Genomic DNA, 23399 nt, shown 5'->3' on the forward strand with positions numbered 1-23399 from the left:
AGCTTTATCCGTACAAATATCCTGTTCCTCACTCTCTGCTTCATTTGAAAAAATGTAGTGCTTGCAGAGTTCAAATGGTGCTGTATTTGTGTCAATGTCAACTTTTGTGGAGAGGTGATTGCCTAGGTAGCGGAAATGGTCAACATTTTCTAGCACTACACCATTAAGCTTTATTTCTGCACTGCAGAGTGACTGGCTGGTGCCTGCTGGTAGAACACTTTGCTTTTCTCGATGTTAAGAGATACACCATTTTTATATGTTTCTGTGAAAGTACTAAGTGGCTTGTAGGTCTTTCTCTGAATGAGTACAGACTACATTATCATCAGCATATTGGAGTTCTATAACAGAGGGAGTTGTGATCTTGGTTTTGGCTTTCAGCCTACTGAGGTTAGAGCTTGCCATCTGTCCGATATGGCATCACTAAGATACATACTAACTGACACGGGAAAGCAGTCACTGTACTTATGTGCAAAATGTAATGGAAAGAGAGAGAATAAGACAAGTGTAGAGCATTAGAAGCTGCCTTATTCTTGGTAAGGCTGTGTGCCATCTAGTGTAATATAGTCTTTTTTAACAGACAACTGGGGGCCTTTCCCACTATACACTTGTAGCACTATTTGAAGTAATGCTTTTGTATTCAGGTAAGGCACTACAGTTCTGACAGAAAATTCTCAGTTGTCTTGCAGGGTCAGGGTTGTAGCTTCCTTTACTGAGTTGATCCTTCTAGAATGCAGTTTTCCTTTTTTACTTACTGCTTTCTATTTTACTAAGGCTTATTATTTTTTTCTAGTGAATCATGTCTTCTTGTAATATCAATGGAAGCCTGGTCATCTTGGTTTATAGGGAATGTTCAGACTTGGAGCCATTTATTTGTCTCTTCAGCAGAACTCCGGATCCATAGAGCTCTCCTCCAGCACCACATTTCAAACAAGTTGATGTTCTTCCTGATAGCTTCGAGAACGATACAAAGAAATAGGATAGTATGGATCATCCTGACTTTAGTATTCAATCATGTATCTTTACACTTCAGGAGCTTCTCTGGTTCCTTCATAGCTGTGATTTCCTAACATCAGTCACCATTTTGATTAATGAAAGGTTAAGGAAAAATTAAAATCATCTATTTTAAAATGATGTAAATCATTATTTTTGTTTTCTTAATATTCAACTGCAAACCTGTCTTTCCCTTTTCTTTCTTGGGTTTTTCAGTAGTCCTTTCAAGTCTTTACCATTTTCTGCTAGTACTATGGTGCAATCTGCATATCTAAAATTGTTGGTGGTCTTTCCTTCAATTCTACACCTCATTCCCTCCCTAAACTGTACGTTCCAGAATGCATCATAGGATTCAGCCAGGGCAGTTAGTGGAACTATAGAGCTTCCATTGTGCAATGTGAAAGGGCCCTAGCTCAAGGATTTAAGATTTTCCTGTTAATATTAGTAATTAGGTACACTTTCAAATTGTATGTGGGATTGTATCTAGGACCTTCCTCATAAAAAAAACAAATTGATATTTTCCAAAGGAATTTAAGTACGAGTGACTCAAAATTCTAGAAACAAAACTCTCATTGCATTCTATTAGTTAAGGAGAGCCATAACAAATTTCAAACCTAGGACATTCCTTTTTCCATTCACTGCTTGCTTACCTACATGAAAAAGGAACACTACAGAACTGAACCTCTGCAGTTTGTAAGAATTGAGCCAGCAAGGGAGTACTTTGGGCAATGCCAAGGAAAGCAGTTCACATCAGATTAGGAAACAAACATGGCGACCTTGAACATTTATGCCGCAGAAATCAATTGACATAAACAGGTTTCTTTTCAAGTACTGTATGTTTTGGGTGGCATCCTTAAACTACGGATGACTCAATGCTCCTCGATCACCCCCATGTGGTCAGACATAGTAAGGTCCCAGCAGCACCGTTTTTATTTTTCTCTTGTGGTTCAAACTGATGGGCTGTTGCGAACTGCCTGCTGATATTCTCCAGACCAGACATTTCACTAAATTCTCCTGCTACGGGAAATAAACTATGTTTGTGTGGCTAGAGGCTACCCCTCCAAGTGTGGAGAGTATTTGGAGCACATTCTGCTTACACAGTGATCAATTGCTACAGTAAACTCACTAGCAGCACTGAGTGCAACTGTATGTTTCCTCTTGGGCTTCCCAACAAATGAGACACAGAGGCGTACTGCTTCTGGAAAAAATACGTAGCTATCTTGCTTAGCAGCCAATGATGGCATCATCCTTTATGAATTTATCTTATTCCCTTTTAAAGTCATTGAAATCGACAACTGCATCTTGTTGCAGCAAGTTTTCCCTGAGTCCCCGTGGCGCAGTGGGTTAAACTCTTGTGCTGGCAGGACTGACTTGAAGGTTGGGTTACTTACCTGAAGGTTGCCGGTTCGAATCCAACCCAGGCGGGGCACGGGTGAGCTCTCTGTCAGCTTCAGCTCCATGCGAGGACATGAGAGAAGCCTCCCACAAGGATGTTAAACATCAGAAACACCCAGAAACCTGGGTAACGTCCTTGCAGACGACCAAATCTCTCACACCAGAAGCGACTTGCAGTCTCTCAAGCTGCTCCTGACACACACACACACACATACACACACACACACACACACACAAAAGCAAGTTCTTCAGCTTAACCACATATAGTGTGTAGCTTTCTTCCATTTTGCTTCAGTGGATCGATCACCCTAATCTCCTGTATTGTAAGAAAGAACGCTTCTGCGATCTACTTTCTCCATGCTATGCAGTGATTTGTGAAAGTTTGGTAGAGTACTTGTCATTTGATGTTCAGTTCCCTTATTATGTACTAACATGATATTCACCTTTTCATGTTTGCCTAATTGGTGCAACACTATCTACCATTGTTCCAAGAGCCATTTCCTTGCCAGTCACTGCCAGCTCAAATGCCATAAATGAAGATTTCCCACAAACGAATCACTCTTCTATTTCTCTACTTTAAATTTCATTTAGCATTCACAGCTCATTCTCCATGTTTAGAGAATCCCTTGGGTCCTCTTTGCAATCCATTTTTGTTCTAATTACCCTAATGAAATTATCAGCACATCTAGCAGTCTCACTATTCATCCCTAACTCCAGATCATTAGACAAGAAGTTAGAAGCAGCCATCCCAGTCCCACTAGTCCCGTTTCTTTATTGAGATAACTGACCATCAATTCCTACACTCTTTTTGTTTTTCATTCATAAGATCACTTATCCTCTTACTTCCCATCCTATGAATGCTAAAGGGCCCAAGAGTCTTTGAAGTGGGATTTATCAAATGGCTTTTGGAAATTTAAGAAGACAATGTCTAATGTTCAACTCATGTTCCTGGGTCACCTGCCATTCAAAGAACTCTATAATGGGTTAGTGGGAGGACTTACCTTTGCCTGCCCAATTTCTTGAGGATTTTATGCTTGATAACACCTTCCATTAATTTACTTGAAACAAGCATTAAGCTTACTGGCCTAGTTTTCTGTCTCTCCCATGGCTCCCTATTTTTAAAAACATGCGATACTGATTATGCTCCAGTCCTCTGGTACAGAGGCAGATTTTAGGGGCAGGTTGTTTTTCTGTTAAGAGTGATTTTTCTGATCATTTACACAACCGCTCACAAGCATCATATAAGGATGTAAATTTAAGGATGGGAATTATATTACAACTACATTGGATTGCAAGTGGCTAATTTCATATCACAGAATTGTATAGTTGGAATTGTAGAGTTAGAAGGCCCCCTCGATGGATTGTCACCTTGCCGTGGTGAGGAGGCTTGTGTGTTCCAATGAACCTGTGGGTGCATCCACTGGAGCCATGCACTCCCAGGAGGGGCCACAGGGGAGGATCCAGACCAAGAACAATCCGAAGACCCAAAGACCTCAACGGCGGAGCAGGAGGACAACATGGCACATGTTACAACGGCTGTGACAGCGGAAGAAGGCTGCAACAGACTGAGAAGCCACTCTCGTTGTGTTAACCACACCACTGCTGGAACCTCATTCTGTGAAGACTGTGTGTTGACCGGCCGTGCACCGACCTCCACACATTAAAAAAAATCACGTACAGGCGTCTTCCAAGAAAAATAAAAACAAACCTACAAAAGTCCCATGGCAATCAGCGAGTGGCGATGGGGGCAGGACTGTGAAATCTGGAAGCCCCTAGTCACAGACTGGCACATGGGCAGTGGATATGGACTCAGTCACTCTACCTCAAGGTCCGAGGCAGTTGAGTAGTTCAGCAGCTATATCCATGACTGAGCAGCCCTTTTTAGGATCTGCTCTGCTCACCCCACATGGGGAAGGGGCTAGAAAAGGTGCCCATAGTCTGCCTCTCTTATCCCTGACTGGACTGCTGCGTCCAGAGGGGTCACCACTCTGCGGCCAAAAAAGAAAAATGAACTTTGGAACATGGAACGTACAGACACTGTTAGATAACACTGACAGTGAACGCCCCGAATGCAGGACTGCTATCATTGCAAGGGAATTGGGATGCTTTAAGATTGACATAGCAGTGCTTCAGGAGACCCGGAGAGCAGGAGAGGGACAGCTGAAGGAAGAAAAAGGAGGCTACACCTTCTTCTGAAAGGGACTGCATGAAGAAGAGCGAAGAATACACGGAGTTGGCTTTGCTATCAGAAATGACCTGGTGAAGCACCTGACTGAAGCACCCACTGGCATCAACGAATGACTCTCAACCCTCTGAATTAACCTTGCCAAAAACCAACAGGCAACTATCATATGTGCCTATGCACCAACACTAGATGCTGACGAAGACATCAAGGAAAATTTTTATTGTCAACTGGACACCGTCCTATCGGAGATACCTAAGGAGGACAAAATCATCCTCCTGGGCGACTTTAATGCAAGAGTCGGACAGGACTCCGACCTGTGGCCAGGGATCATAGGAAAAGACGGGGTCAGAAACAGCAACTCAAATGGCATCTTGCTTCTCAACAAATGCGGAGAGCACAACCTTGTAATCACCAACACACTCTTCTGCCAGAAAAACAAGCTCAAGACATCATGGAAGCACCCCCGGTCAAAGCATTGGCACCTCTTGGACTATGTAATTACACCTGCCAGAGACTGCCATGATGTGCTTCTCACAACAGCCATGACAGGTGCCAATGACTGCTGGACGGACCACAGGTTAATCTGATCCACGATGGCTATCAAGATCGCCCCCAAACGCAGACTCCAAGGAAGAAAAATAAGGCGCAAAATGAACACCCAAGCCCTTCAGCAGCCCTCCAAATGAGCCCTTCTCCAAACAACACTCAAGGATCATCTACCCACAGAACACCCCGAAAATGTTGAGGAACATTGGAACAAACTGAAGATCTCCATCATCACAGCCTGCAAAGAAACCATTGGATACCAAACTAAGAAACATCAAGACTGGTTTGACGATAACGACAAAGAGATCCAACAGTTAATTGATAACAAAAGGAAAGCCTTCCAAACATGGCAGAGAGACACCAACTGTGCTGCTAAGAAAAAGATCTATGCCAGTGCAAAAGCTGAGGTCCAAAGAAGTACCAGAGAACTCAAACACATCTGGTGGACAAAGAAGGCTGAAGAAATCCAACACTTTGCAGACACCCATGATGCTCAGGGATTTTTCAAAGCCACAAAGATAATCTACGGACCAAGAAACCATGGCATATAGCCTCTATGCTCATCAGATGGAACCAAACTTCTGAAGGACAAAACATCAATTGCACTACGTTGGAAAGAGCACTACCAGAACCTTCTGAATCGCAGCTCCAATGTGGCCGAAGAGGTTCTCTCACAAATCCCGCAACAACAAACCAGGGATGAGCTTGCAGCACTGCCTAGTTTGGAAGAAGTCAGCAATGCCATCAGTCAACAAAAAAACAACAAAGCCAGCGGACCTGATGGGATCCCTGCTGAAATCTTCAAAGAGGGTGGACCTGAGCTGATACAACAACTCCACCAGCTCATTGAAAAAGTGTAGGTGACCGAGAAAATCCCAGCAGACTTCAAGGATGCCACCATCATCACCCTTTTCAAGAAAGGGAATAGAACAGACTGCAGGAACTATCGCGGTATCTCCCTTCTAACCTCCGCTGGGAAAATCCTCGCAAGAATCCTTGCAAACTGCCTTCTTCCTGTCTCAGAAGACACCCTCCCAGAATCCCAGAATGGCTTCCGGCCCTCCAGAGGAACAGTGGACATGATCGTCATTGCATGACAGCTCCAAGAAAATGCAGGGAACAAAATCAACCTCTGTACATGGCATTCATTGACCTTGCAAAGGCATTTGACACAGTGAATCACAGTGCTCTCTGGACCATCCTCCAAAATTTGTGAACATTCTTCGGCTCCTCCATGATGATAACAGTCTTGGACAGCAATGGCTCCTAAAGTGACCCATTTAAGGTGGAATCAGGTGTCAAGCAGGGATGTGTTATTGCTCCTACCTTATTTTCCATCTTCATCGCTATGATACTTCACCTTGTTGATGGGAAGCTTCCCACTGGAGTGGAAATCATCTATCGGACAGATGGCAAGCTATTTAACCTCAGCAGACTGAAAGCCAAAACCAAGGTCACCACAACATCTATTATAGAACTCCAATATGCCAATGACAACGTAGTCTGTGTGCACTCAGAAGAAGACCTACAAGCCACGCTAAATACCTTTGCAGAAACATACGAGAAGCTCGGCCTATCATTGAACATCAAGAAAATCAAAGTGCTCTTCCAATAGGCACCAGCTAATCCCTCTGCAATGCCAGGAATACAGCTTAATGGTGTCACATTAGAAAACGTTGACCATTTCCGCTACCTTGGCAGCCACCTCTCCACAAAAGTCAATATCGACACTGAAATACAACACCGCCTGAGCTCTTCGAGTGCAGCATTTTTCCGTATGTTTGAGGATCAGGACATCCGTAGAGATACCAAGGTGCTTGTTTATAAAGCCATTGTCCTCCCAACCCTGTTCTACGCCTGCGAAAGGTGGACGGTCTACAGACATCACACTCAACTCTTGGAGTGCTTCCATCAGTGTTGCCTCAGAAAAATCCTGCAGATCTCTTGGGAAGACAGGCGGACAAATGTCAGCATGCTGGAAGAAGCAAAGACCACCAGCATTGAAGCGATGCTCCTACGCCATCAACTCCGCTGGACTGGCCACGTTGTCTGAATGCCCGATCACCGTCTCCCAAAGCAGCTACTCTACTCTACTTAGGGAAACGTAATGTTGGTGAGCAGGAAAAGAGATTTAAAGATGGGCTTAAAGCCAACCTTAAAAACTGTGGCATAGACACTGACAACTGGGAAGCTCCGGCCCTTGAGCGCTCTAATTGGAGGTTAGCTGTGACCAGCAGTACTGCGGAGTTTGAAGAGGCACGAATGGAGGGCTTAAGGGAGAAACGTGCCAAGAGGAAGGCCCGTCAAGCCAACCCTGACTGGGACCACCTTCCACCTGGAAACCGATGTCCTCACTGCGGGAGAACATGCGGGTCAAGAATAGATCTCTTCAGCCACCTAAGAACCCACCCCCAAGACACCAGAGATGGAAGACAATCGTCCTCGAACTACAAGAGATCGCCTAAGTAAGAGTTGGAAGGGATTGCCAATGATTGTCCAAAACAACACCTTTAAGTGTCTTGCATGACAAGAGTTCCTTCATACAAAAATATCCTTGGATGTAAGGCAGGCCCAAAAGAAACATATCAGATTTTCTTTTTTGTTAAACATGATTCTTCATACAGGAGCATTTAATTATAAAAGCCCTCACCTAAGACATAGGTAAAGGTAAGGTTTCCCCTGATGTTAAGTCTAGTTGTGTCCGACTCTGGGGGTTGGTGCTCATCTCTATTTCTAAGCCGAAGAGCTGGCGTTGTCCGTAGACACCTCCAAGGTCATGTGGCCGGCATGACTGCATGGAGCGCCGTTACCTTCCCGCCGGAGCGGTACCTATTGATCTACTCACATTTGCATGTTTTCAAACTGCTAGGTTGGCAGAAGTTGGGGCTAACAGCGGCCGCTCATTCCGCTCCCTGGATTCGATCCTGCAACCTTTTGGTCCGCAAGAGCCTTACTACTCTCTTCAGGAATAGATTTAATTCATTCATTTCTGTTCTGTATGACCATGTAGTGAGCCACAAAAGACAAAGACACTGAGGACAGGCCAATTCCTGTCTCTTAAATTTACTATACAATAGACTGTGCCTCTCTTCTCCTTTTCTGCAAACAGCTTTTGGCCAGGAAAAACAACTGATGAGCTATATCCCTGGGGTTTTGGAGGGTCTGAAACTAGTAACCTTTTGCTACATCAGAAAAGTTGAGTGGGAACTTTTGGCATGGCAATGAAGCAAAGTTCAATTTTTGAAATTTGAATGACTCCAACATTCAGGAGCAATGATAGCACAGTATATAATACAAAACATTTAGTGTGCATTTGCCACCATTCATAGCTATATATTAAATACTGTGGTTTTGTTTTTAAGTGCAATCTGCTTCCAAGGAGTCAACGTAAAAATCCTAGTGAACTAAGGAATTACTTCAACATCTTTCAGAGGTCCATCAGCAGAAATATCTTCTCTTAAGCAAGAAGGCATTTGTTTGCCTTCTCACAGTGATTTTTTTAAACAAATGTATTATTCACTACAAGACTGAGTGTACAACATTTCTGACAATTCAAATAGCATTAAAAACAATAAATTCTGAGTTCACATATTCCCAAGGAAGTACACACTATCCTCAATTTGACAGAGGAAGGAGCCAGTCTTACAAGACTTATGGCAGGTAAACATGATTTTCTCTATGGAAATATGGACAGAACTTTTGCAATGGAAACTTATTTTCCAATGGGGAAAGAGAGAAAGCCATGAGTTAGAGAAAAGAACAGCCTCACTAAAGTATGAATAATAAGGAATATGGGATGAGAAAATATATTGGAACTCTATAAGGATGAAGAAAGTCAGTGTGGTGTAATGGTTTAAACCAGGACACTGGGAAACCAGAATTCACCTTCCAGTTCAGTCAAGGAAATCCATTGCTTGATGTTGGGTAAGTCACATTTCCTCAGCCCCAAACGATGGCAAACCCCCATCTGTCAAGAAAACTGACTGGTTCACCTTACGATCAGCATAAATCAGAAAGGACATGAAGACACTTAACAAGGGCAAATGTGACCAAAATTCTACACTCAAATGTATAGGAATACAATTCGGCCATGCCTAACAAGTGGAGTGTGTATGGATATGTGCACAACTAATTCATTGCAGGGGATTCAGTCGTGGTTCGCAAAGCTGTGTTTCTGTTGATGGGATATCACATGTTCTAAACATTAAAATTACAAAGTTGTGTTATTCAGAAAATGACTCCCCTCAAAGACATCTTGCATCTACATGGGGATGCTATGGTGCTTTTTTCATAGTATGATGAGCGCTTATTTATACTAGGCTTTCAAAATTTGTTGAAAGACAATTGGACATGATTTTACAATTTAGTGACACTCTGTTAGATTCATTTTGAGTGGGGGCTTTTTAGCCAAGGGCAATGAGAAAGAGAAAGCCAGATGGGTTCCTCAAATCTCTGCAAAAGCAGGGAGCAAAAAACAACCCATCAAAGAAATTGCAGCTTCCCTCCCACGTTAGTATCACTGAAATGGTATCTGGGTGTTTATGTCTAGGGGCTTTGAAACTTCAATACAGCTCCCAACAAAACTGCTTTCTGATTTTTTATTTCAGCATAGGATGAATCCTCAAGCATGCTTAAAAAATCATGCAGACATCACACACAGGCAGAGGTGGTTCAACCACCAGGCCAATTAGGCAGTTGTCTGTGGCGCCATCTTGTTGGGGGCGCCATCGAGGCAACTCCTGTCTCCTTTGGCCTGCCTCCGCAAGGTATTGAACTGCTTTTTCTGTTAATTTGTTGTAAAACATGATGTTTTAGTGCTTAATTTGTAAAATCTTAATGTAATTTGATGTTTAATAGGCTTTTCCTTAATCTCTCCTTATTATCAAACATTTTAGCTAATCCAACACTTTTATTTTTCAGTGATTGGTTTGGGGGTGTGTGTGCCAAAATTCTGTTCGCCTACACTTGAAAAATACCTAGGGCCGGCTCTGCACACAGGGATGATGTCTCATCAATGAAGTATTTATACATCTGGTTCTGAATGTACTGTCATTGCTACTGAGCATAGATTTGTTAATTTTGTGTAGGTAAAATGCTGGCATTCTTTCTGCTCTCTTTTTGCCAGAAATACCAACACACAAGAATCTTCCTTATATCAAACTGGAACCCTGAAAAACCAGCTATTACCAAGATGTACCGACAGCAGCTCTCTGAGGATTATGTCAAAGAACTTTACCAGCACTACTTGGAGATATCAGGGATTGAGGCTAGAATCTTTTGAAGGCAAGGTACACAATGAGGAAAAATGTTTCCCAAAATCCCGATTCCTTGGAACAAAACAAGTTGCAATCTGGAAAAAATAATCTATGCTTTATATGCATGCACTGCAAGATAAAAAGAATCGAAACAAGATTTCTGATGGAGAACAGCCATGCATGTTTTCTGACAAAAGGCAGTCTAGCAAGTGTCAAGGACATTTTCTCAGCTGAGGATAGCTAACCAATGCACCTAAATAAGTTACATTCACATTTATGCATATGCAGAGCCCCCAGATGGCGTAGTGGACTAAGTGACTTGAAGGTTGGGTTGCTGACCTGAAAGCTGCCAGGTTCGAATCCCACCTGGGGAGAGTGTGGATGAGCTCCCTCTATCAGCTCCAGCTCCATGCGGGGACATGAGAGAAGCCTCCCACAAGGATGGTAAAAACATCAAAACATCCGGGCGTCCCCTGGGCAACGTCCTTGCAGACGGCCAATTCTCTCACTCCAGAAGCAACCCCGGTTGCTCCTGACACGAAAAAAAAATGCATATGCAAGGAAACTCCATAAAATGTTTGCTTTAACAACCCCCATTTAAAATACCACACTATTTCAGAAGGCCACAGAAGAGAAAAAGGAAAACAAGGAAGTCCTGATTCACAGACACAACTCCTTTTGTGTAATCATCAAAGACTGACTAAGCAAGTAAAAATACTTCTCTCAAAGCAATTAAATAACCCAATATTAAATGTAAGCACGGCTTGTTGTAGCTCACCAACCACCCATTTTAGGATATAACAGTCTATCATCCCCATTTGCAGGTCAGCCTACATTCAAATTATTTAAGAGGAAACATGTACCAGACTGCAAATCACAGCAGGTTACCATGCACTAAACTTGCACAGAGTTCTACCACTGTTGCCTATCAACTGAAGAGACCTTCATGTTTGACCACTAGCTTGGTGGGTCTATCCCCTTCTTTCAGTGCCTGTTCCAAGTGACATAGCTGAGCTGTGCTATGAAAGGAAAGTGTCCTCTCTCCATGATTTTTATGGGAAAAGAAAGAGGGTTGAACATGTTGTAAGGCTAATGGGGGCAGTTTCAGGGAGACACAGGCACAACATTTCCAAACTGTACTTTCTCGCATTGTGTCATTCGTTTTTAAGGGAATCAGTTAGAGCTTCCTAGATCAAATAAACATGTCGATACCTAGCTCAAAAGGGAGGCTGTTGGGTTATCTACCAATCATGCATGCATTTTCAATGTGGGATGGTTTATGTAGTTAGTTTTGTTTGTTGCTTAGTAACCTGAGCCAAGCTGCATTCCAAAGTTGATGGCACCATTTTAAGGGTTGCGCATGTGAAGTGAAAAAGAGGAGTATACTTTCTGGGGACACACAGGAAGTGATGTACACCTTTAGAATTTGGGGCATAAAAATGGGAGACTCTCTTCCTGCTCTCTCTCTGCTCTTCCTGTTTTCTTGATCCAGCCATGCCATGATGATGTTACTTCTTTGTTAAGAGATATGTAGTATCCTGAACTATATTCTTTTGGAACTAAGATGTTTTTACCTGTATGACCATCATCATACAAGATTGTGAGTAAACATATTTTTACTATTTTACTTTTGATGTCTCTGATGCTTATTTTATGCGCATGACTCTTTAAAGGGAAAGGGAGGCTGGCTATTTTCCTTTTTCTCACATCTGCTCACATAAACCCCTAGTCTTTTGCGTTTTTGCTACTCTGCACCAATATCTAACCATATTGGTATCGTAATCATAAAAGGTTATGAATATATTCCTAATAGAGGCAAAAACAGAACAATTGGTATGAATAGAAAAAAATACTTTAATCTCTGAAATCAGAAGAATGCCTGGCTATTGAAAAAAGGCAAAAGACAAATGGAAATTCATGAATTTATAATGACTAATCCATACAAGATTAAGCCAGCATACTGATCGTGTTAATGATGTAACAGAGCACTTCCTCAGCCTTGTACTTGCCAAAAATATTAACTGTTAGGAACAGCAACATAATTCAATATATATAGAAACCAAATCTAAAACCAGAGCTTCATAGAGGCAATCATGCTTTCCATGCTCAGTAACTGAAGATGCTCACTCAGTATGTCAGAGACCCGTCTCCAAATACAGTGCAAGATATTGGAGAATGACAAAAGATAAAAGTTAAAAGCAGGGGAAGATGAAGCTTATAAACCAAAGCTTATACAAACATGGCTATTAGCAAATCAGAAGATACACATTTGTCTTATCAATTATTTAAGGAAAGCTGTATAACTTAAGTTCTTTTGCGTTTTTTTGTTACAGATGTTGTCAGAGAGAGAAAAAAACTTTGCTCTGTCCCCTTTTAGTTATGTCATTTGATAAAAGCTAAACAAAGAAATTGTGGTGATGGGGGCAACTGACAGAACAAACACTTTTCAATCTATTGGAAATATGAAATTCAATTCCAAGACAACTACTCCAATCAACTATGCCCCAACATGAAGTCACAAATATAAATTTCACATAAAAAATACTTCTGCTTCCATTTTTGGCAGAAAAGCTTGGCAGCACAAAAAGGCAAAGATTATGATATCAATAATTCCATATCTAGAATGAGCTGCAATATATCACTGTAGATAAGAGGGAATATAAGATAATGGACAGCTAGGTTTGTCTGATTTGAATTTTATCTTGATTAACATTACTGCTTGGAAAGAAGAGAGACAAAGCCCTTCCCCTTTACTTTTCTAGGTAACAGAGAAGGAATTCCTAACAAAGCAGCTGCGTATAAAGTTACAGGTAGTAATATTCACATGGAGATCAAGAGGCTACCAGAAGAGACAGAGATACCAGCTAATAATCTCACTCTATCAGAACAGGAGGGTACACAAATTCACACAGCATGCCACTAGACATGATAAAGGACAGGACTCTGCAATTCCATAGCCAGTTGTGAAAAAAACTTTTTTGGTTAGGAATGTAATAGAAAACAAGAGAAGCCACATAGCAAATGGAACTGAACTATGGATCCTCCACAAATTATGGGATTAATGAATTAAAGAAGCTTGCAAGCAGGGATTCACCAAAATTACAATTCATCTTGAAGTAAATATGGGCAAAGAAAAAATCTACTATTTGTTTTAAACAAAAGCAGAAAAGAGTGGTAAGAGTGAGTATCTCACAATACTTCAATTTTATTTATAAACCTTATTTTTGGCCAAAGGAAATCAGAATTTTAACCAACTGTTCTGGAAACTAGTCTTCTGGTAAACACTGATCTAGCTTAAGATGCCAATAGCCCTCAAGCTTACTTCTCCTCGTACATATACAAAGGGAAAGTGACCAATACATTTTATCTTCTTTCCAAGAGAATCACAGAAGCAATTCACCTTAAGTATTATTTTCAGCAGTCACCAACATTCCTTCTTGAGCCAGACAAAGTTATTACAAATAAATGGATAGATTTGCTGGAGCAGAGACACATCTAAGAAATAGATTTCATACAACTAGAACCACAAGAGTTCATGTGCAAAGACTTTAACCCAAGCCTTGGGACATGGCAACTGGATTTACGAAGCTTGGTAGTAGAACTAAGTAATGTGCTGCTCATTTAAAATGAGGACTTAATGAAAGTAACTCCACAAATGTCATGTCCCTGCCACAAAATTATCTTGACTTTGCCATTCCTTTATACACATCTGTTAAATACTTTCATGTTCTGGGAAAAAACAAAATTTAGAAGTCTCTACCACATAAAGACACTTTTGATGAACATTTTAACACAACAGAACCTTGTACAGGCAGTCCCTGAGTTACAAACATCCAACTTACAAACGACTCGTAGTAACAGAGGTGCGACAACAGGAAGAGAGAGAAATCTACCCCTAGGAAGGGAAATTCATTCCTGAAAGCGTTATCATGGGGAAATAGTATCTGCACTGACGGTTTATCACCAATCTTTGTTTCCACAACAAACCATTTCTTTCAAAATCCAATTATCACAGGGACAAAAGTGAGGTGAAATCTTCTGAACAGGGGCACAGAAATGCAAAACAAACACTACAGGGGTTTAACCCTTCCCTATGTTACCTAAAGCGAATCTATCTATCTATCTATCTATCTATCTATCTATCTATCTATCTATCTATCTATCTTTGGCTGGAGTTATTTAAAAATGTACCTGTTCTGATTTACATACAAATTCAACTTAAAAACAAACCTACAGAACCTAGGTTGTTTGTAACTTGGAGATTGCCTATACACATTGCTAGGTTCACACACATTATAATTTCCACAAGATGAATATGAGGAATAAAGAAATGCAGTCACTGTGAATTGCTTCAACAGGGCCTCCGCCTACTTGTTTCTTTAGAAGGAAATTCTTCACACTACTAACAGAAACAAATTTATTAAACACATTATCAGATGCTCCAGAACTACAAATAGGATAGAAATGACAAATTGGTGATCTAGGGAACTCTTTATACAAAATTCAGGAAGGAACAAGACAAATATAGCAATGTAGCAAACTCCATTCTAGATGAGATCATCAATCTGCCTCTTCCACCCTTTCCACACCTCACATTAAGCACTGTGTTACCAAGCTAAATAAGCTTTCTTCCAAAGGCTGATCTTCTCTGGCTAGCATGGGATGTAGAACTCTTTTCTGTTTCTTCCAGACAGAAAGGATGGACTCATGAACAGAACACTGTCAGGAGTCAAGCTCTGCTTGTGTCAGGCACAAACCCCGCCCCACCCACCAGCTAGTATAGGAAGAGAATACATTATGAAAACTATTCTAAAGGACTGAGCAAATGCCAACTAGTAGACCTTTCCCTTCAAGATCCTTTAGCCAATAGTCAGTTCTCAATCTGCTAAACCAGCACACTGCAGGATAGGAAGGTTTTGTTTAGCCAGAGGAACAATAAAATCATAGCAGGGCAGCAACTGATGTTCGCTGGCCACCAGCAATTCAATAACAGCACTGGAACTTGCTCTAGAGATCTTGGCTGAAATAGCTGTAGCCATCAGGACCCGCTGTCTCCTCCCTTGTATACAGTGTTCTCGGGTACCGAGCTGTAACAGGAATTCCTCCTGGTATACTGTAGAATAAGACAGGGAAAGACCAATGAAGATTATTTATACTCTTTCAAAATGTATTAAACCAATTGCCTACTGGGAAATATGTTTGCCACGGAAATGCAACTTAAGCATCCATTATCCAGAATAACAAAATTCAACATACTCCAAAATCGAAAAAGAAAAGAAGACAGAAACAAGGAACAAGATCAAATACAAGAAGGTTTAAGAAGACAGGATTATAAGGTTTAAAATAAAGGACAATAGGACTCCTTTTTTATATAGAAATTGATTTTTCAAAAACTTCAGTAGTTTAAGCAATGGATTTTAGGGTAACAGAGATTAAGAACTGGATGTAAAAAAGAAAAGAAAAAAAAGAATTGGATGTAATACAATAAAATGTTAAACAATATTTTCTCTTTGTCTCCTGTATAATTTTCCTCTCTCCTGATGATTCATCAGATATTTGCTAAGATTTATTAATTTATTAACATTAATATTCCTACTCTTCCCTGTTTCCCTATTATATCCTTTGGAAAAAAACATTTAAAAACCCCCCAAAACTAAAACCAAATACTCCCAAATCCACAATTGTCCCCATGGGCAACTGGCTTTGATTTTCAGACAGTTTAGTGTAGACAAACTTCATTTCATTCACAATATTATTAAAACTATTCTATAAAATTATCTTTTAAGTTATGTGTATGTGTATGAAAAATAAACGACGGCTGTTTTTACACTTGGGTCCCATCTTCAAGATATATCATTATGGACATATATGGAAATGATACTGTATTTATTTGAGTGCAATGCGTCATTGATTGTAATACTTCAATTTTGAGGTGCGCATTACAAAAAAAAAAACTCCCTCAGGCCTTGGCCTCAGCCTGATGGAGAAGTGACAGCTCCCCAACAGGCGTCATTCATGAGGCCTTCCGAACTCATACATTTTGAAAGCTCCATGAATGAGGAATCCACTGCTCCTCTATCAGGCCCAGGCTTCTCTTGCCTGTCAGTCATTCTGCCTTAGCTGAAAGGCTAGGGGAAGCTGCCTTGACTTGACAGACTTGACAGAAGGGCAGTAGATTCCTATCTGGCATTATTCAAGCTGTGAATGCCCCTGAGTTCACTAGCCTTGATTTGGTAGAGGGATGCCCTTTCCCTTGCCTCTCTTGCCTCAGCAAAACCAGGAGGCAAGGAGAAGGGTTGCCCCTCCGCCAAGCCAAGGCTGGCAAATTCACCAGCTTCGGGTTGGCAGTGGGGTATGGCTTCCTAACTGCCTTCATTCACATCCTTAATGAGGCCAGTTGGGAAGCCGCCACTCTTCCGTCAGGGCCAAGGCTGGCGAGTTTGCTAGAGGGGCACAGGCAGGTTTAGGCGTGTGATTCTAACGTGCACATCCCTTTTGGCTAAACGATTTAGCCCAAAAAAGGTGCACATTACACTCAAGTAAATATGGTAATAAGTAAAAATAGGTATTTCAAAAATTCAAAACACTTCTGGTCCTAAGCATTTTGGATATCTCGTAAACCAGATATGATATAGTGTTTCCTATTCAATGACATATCAAACAATTAGTTTCTCTGGATAGCAGACCATTTAAACACTCACTGATTCTTGTGTTTGAAGCCGCTGATGTGAGCTTGGTATTGCTCTATGGAGTTCAGAACTATATTACAGTCTTCACAGGGATAGCCTTTTCCAGCTGAAAGACAGTTTTAAACAGAAGTCCAAATAATTGAGGAAAAAAACTATGAAATCTGAATATGAACTAACAGTTGCTAAATGGTATTCATAGTGACTATATCAAAGATCACACCAGGAGCTCTGGGCAATGTTGAATAGGTTCTTAATCACTATCAATGAAAGGTTACTATCAGTGTGCACTTTTATGTTTCCTAGAACATTCCTATAATACTCTACTCAAAATCAATTACACAATACAATTGCTTATCTCTAGGAGATTCCTTGAATTTCTATTTGTATTCTACTGTAACAGGATATAGGAACCTGCATTTGACTGGAGCATCCATGCCATAGCTTCACTCTCCCTGCACTAATTTACAATCAGAAAAATGTCAGAGTTAGTTCATATGTTAGATTACAAAACAGAATAGGGAGGTACTGCCCTGTTAAGGAATCTGTCTTCTAAATTAGGTGATTTAGTCAAATTTGAATTGTGAAGGAAACTACAAAGACAAATATATTGGGAAAGAGCGGCATTGATCTTCAGGCAAGACATTCCTGCTACAATGTGATTTTCAATACCTATCTCTTTCTCAGATTCAAACATTTATCAAAGGAAAGCAAATTTTATTTATTTATTCAAAGAAACTGGATTGGATGTGATACAAACACAAAGGTTCTGTTCTGAATCATATATAGTTACTAAAGCTTTCATGTTACACCACCTTCTTCTATAAAAATGGGAACATAATATATCAATATTTTTAGGCTATTTTCTCTCCTGTAGTTTTATTGGAGCTGTTTGTAACACTTCCAGTGAAAGATGCGTCTGTTAGATCATCTGAGAAAATATGTTTGTGAATTTCAGAGGTGAGAAATACACAAATGTTTTAATAAAAATGCAAAACTGTATTTTCTGCAATGGGAAAGGATGGAAAATTGGTATAGTATCAGGGCAATTCTGCACTAGATGTCTAATATATCTGCTTAGCTCAGAAAAAGATGTGTTAGGTTATAGTACAGAATGGGTTCTTATCAAATGGTTTCAACCACTTATAGATGCAACTGACAGGAGATGAAGACTATTCATCACTTCCTAATTCTTACTTGGGAAATCTGATGTGTTCTGCTATTTCCTCTGCTGTGAAAACAGTGATGGTCTCTCTCACTGGGCTTCACCTAAGATAGGAAATATCAATCTCTTTAGTAACTCTACAACTGAACTTTCCTTTCTCCAACAATTAAAAAAAACTCTCTCTACGTAGCTTTAAAAAGTTTTTGAGATCTATGTAAGCAGTAAATAAGAAGTCCAAACAACCTGAACAGTTTCATCTGGCAAATGTGTCATGAAAAATGGATAGCATTTGTTGGCAAAATACAGATATTCTGTTATAAAACTTGTCTACCTTGTGCAGTTTTATGTCACAGAACAGGCCTTCTTAAATCTTACTTGCGACTCCTTTTCATCCAAGATTTTTTAATGTGTGTACAGGTGTGTAAAATAAGTACACAAATCAAACTTTTTTTTAAAATGGAGGGTTAAATCCATGAATACGGAGGACCAACTGTACTACAGAAATAACAATTAGTGCATGCTTAAGTCCCAAGTACATAAAAACTGAACCTTTTAACTTTGAATATGCTTTGATAGATTTTAACAGTGATTTGTTTTAGTGTTGTTTGTGGTTAATTCTGTTATGTTTGTATATTTGTATATTTTAAATTGTATACTCATGTTTTTATGTCAAGCCACTTTGAATCCCCTTTGGAGAGATAAAGCAGAGTATTATTATTATTATTAATAATAATAATATAAGTAAAATATAGTGGGCCTTAAGTATTCACTGTGGTTTGGTTCCAGGACCCTCAGTGTATACCAAAATCCATGGATGCTCAAGTCCCATCATATTCAAGGGTACAATAAAATTATGTCTTTTATATAAAATGACAAAGTCAAAACTTGCTTTTTGGATATACATGTTAATATTTTTAAGCCATGGATGGCTCACCCTAAACCAAGCTCTGTAGGAAGATTAAGGCACAATCCTTGAAATAGTCAAAATCATCATCATATTTTCTTTAAACAAGGAGGTGTGGTTGGGAAGAAAGAAGAGCAGTAAATGTCTGAAGGAGCTGGAAGGAGTTTCCTTCTCCTCCTGCTTCCCCCTTACAGTCCCCACCCTCCGGCTTTAAAAACTCCCCTCCGTTGCCAGGCTCATTTCTTTTTCCCTTCTCCTTGAGTGCAGTTTCTTCTTCTTCTACAGCAGCAACAGCAGGCCCGGAGATTTGGGGAAGGAGGGGAGGGAGGAATATTTTTGCGACCCCTACCATTCACTTACACAACCCCATTTGTTTATGTCATAGACCAGTGGTAGCGAACCTATGGCATGCATGCCAGCACCCCCCCCCCCCCCTTACAGCTGGTATTGGATTGCGGTTTGGGCATTCGTTTTCCAAAAGGTTTGCCACTACAGTCATAGACCATGGAAGCTAAAATAAAACTCCACAGGCTAGAACATACAAGGTATATACTTCCACCCGTTTTAGGATTATTGTAGAGTGTATTTTAAGGCAACATAACCTCTGCCTTGGTCCCACACACCGCTCCTCCCAGTTTCAGGGTCGAATTTACACTTCTGTCATGGCTGCAGTGTTTTTTCACCTGAGTCGCCTGAAGCTTTTGCCTATCTTGCAATAATTGTAGTTTGAAAATCTCAGATTTTAACAAAAGAAGTTGTCTCTATCTGTTTTTACAAAAATAGACAGATATTCAAGGCTGGGGTTCTCTAAGTTTTATTCTAGAATCAAATTAATTGAAAAATTAGATTTATCTTGGTTGGTTTAAGAAATTAGGAAATTATCCTACAACAATAATGAATACTTAGTCAACATTTATATAAATATTATATAAATACTTATTATAGAAACATTTTAAGACATCTAATCAGTGTGTTTAAAAAGAACCAAAACACTAGTTTGGTAAGTCTCGAGATGCTGATTAAAATCCTATAGCCTGGCTCCTGTCCACTGTTCCCAACACTGGTCCATCAGTCTCTTCTTCAGATTCATGAAAGATATTTTCAGAATGGAAAAACAAAACCAGGATGAACATTGGAAATACATTGTACAACTGATTTCAGACACATTTCTACTCTCTCACTCTCTCTGTCTTAGCTATTAAGTGAACAATTTCCCTTTTTAAATAAGAGGCTACTCTGGATGTGTAGTGTGTTTCTAGTGGCTTATCCTCTTCTCTGAAATTAATCCATTTTGGAAAGAGAATCACATTTATTGGGATGAGAAAAGTCTGGAGATCATGTGTTGGACAGAAGGAATGCAGGCTTAGCTGAAATGAAGTTAGGATATGCCTGACTATATAAGGGGATAAAAGGATAACTGAGAAGGAGACTAAAGATAAAAGACAAGAAGATGGAAAAGGAAGTAGCATTATCATTAACACCATGGGCTGAAATGCCTAAATACCCTAAAGGCAACAGATCGTGTCTGACTAGGAAGCTAAACAGGGGCAGTTCTAGTTAGTACTTAGATGGGGGACTGCTAATGAATGCCAGATGCTGTAGGCCATATTTCAGAGGAAGGAACTGCCAAAACCACTTCTGAGTATCCCTTGCTTAAGAAAATGTTATGAACACCATATGTTGATAGGCAATTTGAGGGTATACACATACAAAGGCTGAACAAGCATGAGAGCACCAAGATGTTGACGAGAAATACTAATGTAAGCATTTAAGTCACAGTTTAAGAGATCTTAGAAACACGGCCACTCTGTAGGTACTCATACTTGCATCATGAACTGATGAAAAGGGTGCACAAATTCTTAAATTAACAAAAAAAAGCAGGCTCACTTCTATTATGTAACTGGATGATTTACTTTATGGAAAAATAACTGCGAAGAACTTTTAATTCTAGATTTGTTAAAATGTTAATGCTTAAAGAAGTGATGCGCATCAGATATTTTTCCTATTACTTTGTTAGTGTGATTCAAGTAAAGGTGATATGGTAGGGGTGGTATTTTGTTTTATTCTGAAATATCTCTAAATTAACCTTGTCAAAAACCAACATGCAACCATCAACCACCAACACTAGATACTGATGAAGACATCAAAGATTTTTTTTTACTGTCAGAGGCACACCATCCTGTTGGAGATACTTAAGGAGGACAAAATCACCCTCTTGGGGGATTTTAAAGCAAGAGTCGGACAAGATTCCAACCTGTGGCCAGAGACCATAGGAAAGGATGGGGTTGGAAAGAACAACCTGAATGGCATTCCGCTTCTCATCAAATGTGCAGAATATAATCTTGTCATCACAAACACACTCTTCTGCCAGAAAAACAAGCTTAAGACATCATGGAAGCACCCCTGTCAAAGCATTGGCACCTCTTAGACCGCCACAATGTGCTCCTCACAAGAGCCATGACAGATGCTGATAATTGCTGGACAGACCACAGGTTAATCCAATCCACGATGGCCATCAAGGTTTTCCCCCAAACACAGATTCCAGTGAAGAAATATAAGGCATAAAATGAACACCCAAGCCCTTCAAGAGCCTTCTAAACAAGCCCTTCTCCAAACAAAACTCATCTTCCCACAGAACACCCTGAAAATATTGAGGAACATTGGAATAAACTGAAGACCTCCATTATCACAGCCTGTGAAGAAACCACTGGATACCAAACTAAGAAACATCAAGAGACTGAAAGCCAAAACCAAGGTCACAACCACATCTGTTACAGAACTCCAATATGCTGATGATAATGTAGTCTGTATTCATTCAGAAGAAGACCTAAAAGCTACTCTAAACACTTCTGCAGATGCATACGAAAAGTTTGGCCTCTTACTGAACATCAAGAAAACCAAAGTGCTCTTTCAGCAGGCACCAGCCAATTCCTCTGCAATGCCAGAAATACAGCTTAATAGTGTAACAGTAGAAAATGTTGACTATTTCCGTGACTTTGGCAGCCATCTCTCCATAAAAGTCAACATTGACACTGAAATACAACACACGCTGAGCTCTGCGAGTACAGCATTTTCCCGAATGAAGCAGAAAGTGTTTGAGGATCAGGACATTCGTAGGGATACCAAAATGTTATTTATAAAGCTATTGTCCTCCCAACTCTGTTATACACCTGCGAAACGTGAACCATCTACAGAAGTCACACTCAACTTCTGAAACAATTCCACTAGCATTGCCTCCAAAAAATCTCTTTGTGGACAAATGTCGGCATGCTGGAAGAATCAAAGACCACCAGCACTGAAGCGATAATTACTTTTATTCTGGATTGACTTCTTTTGTTTTACATGTTTAGAGTATATTTTATTACATTTATTCTATATTGACTTCTTTTGTCTTATATATCTAGAGGTAGTGCTCTGGGTATTTTACTGTAAATAGTGATATTCCATTTAGGCCTATATTTCTATATTCATAATCATGTGTTATTTCCAATGATTATAGACATCACTTTCATTATATTTTGTAGTTGTGTTACATACCATTTATTGTTTGTTATTTGTTCATCTATTTGGAGTGAGTTTTTTATTGACAGCATTCTACTTGAAGATCTCTGCTGTTCCCTTCCTAAATGTTCCACATATTCAGCTAACTACATCTCTGTAGACGGCCAATTCTCTTACACCAGAAGTGGCTTGCTGTATGTTCTGACACAATAAAAAAGCTAGAGAGTTCACAAAAGTGTTCAATGATTTTGCATTGGAAATTAACTTTCCAGTAAAACCAATGTCTGTTTCAGATATAGCACTCCTCCTTCCAACTGATGGGTGCATGTGTACACACGTACGTGTGAGTGCGTATTTCATCTTAATTGCCTTGCTTTCATGGTACATGACAGAAATGAGGTCAAATTTTATGGGTGGCACTTGAAAAGGCAGCTTAGCTCACACTTTGCAAACTTCTACATATACAGTAACACTTCTCTTTACTGTAGATGCCTTGCTATGAAGCCCTTACCTGTTGAAGCAGCGGGTTCCTCTGGGGTTCTGCCATAGTGTGCCATGAGCTTAAGTTTGGTTTCCTGTTTTCTGTGTTTCTTGCCTACGTAGTGCTGTTTTGCCATCAGAGGATTATTGAATGTGGCATGACAGAGACTGCAGAATTTGTCTGGGTCAGAAGTGTCCTGGTTTTCTTCAGGAGGAGAGCACACAGTAGGGGGAGGAAAGTTAGTTGGCTGTCTTTGAGCTGGTGCAGATGCTGAAAGAGTAATCCAAAAGA

General features: G+C 40.2%; 1 protein-coding gene across 2 annotated transcripts in view; it reads right to left on the minus strand.

Moving 5' to 3' along the window:
• Window positions 1-12207: 12207 nt before the first annotated feature.
• Window positions 12208-23399, minus strand: part of znf346 (zinc finger protein 346) — a 38661-nt gene continuing 27469 nt past the window's right edge. The window contains exons 5-8 of one of the 2 annotated variants that reach the window (XR_505758.3): window positions 23139-23378; window positions 18255-18326; window positions 17073-17166; window positions 15466-15484 (exon numbers count right to left, since the gene is read on the minus strand). Coding sequence is in view for 1 of the 2 variants with exons in the window: in XM_003217534.4 (XP_003217582.4) it covers window positions 15379-15484; window positions 17073-17166; window positions 23139-23378 (440 nt within the window). In the remaining variant the exon portion in view is untranslated. Of the gene's footprint in view, window positions 15485-17072; window positions 17167-18254; window positions 18327-23138; window positions 23379-23399 lie in introns of both variants that reach the window. The other variant, XM_003217534.4, reaches the window with a different exon arrangement.

Source organism: Anolis carolinensis, chromosome 2, assembly GCF_035594765.1.
Source record: "Anolis carolinensis isolate JA03-04 chromosome 2, rAnoCar3.1.pri, whole genome shotgun sequence".
In the NCBI taxonomy this organism is placed as follows: Eukaryota; Metazoa; Chordata; class Lepidosauria; order Squamata; family Dactyloidae; genus Anolis; species Anolis carolinensis.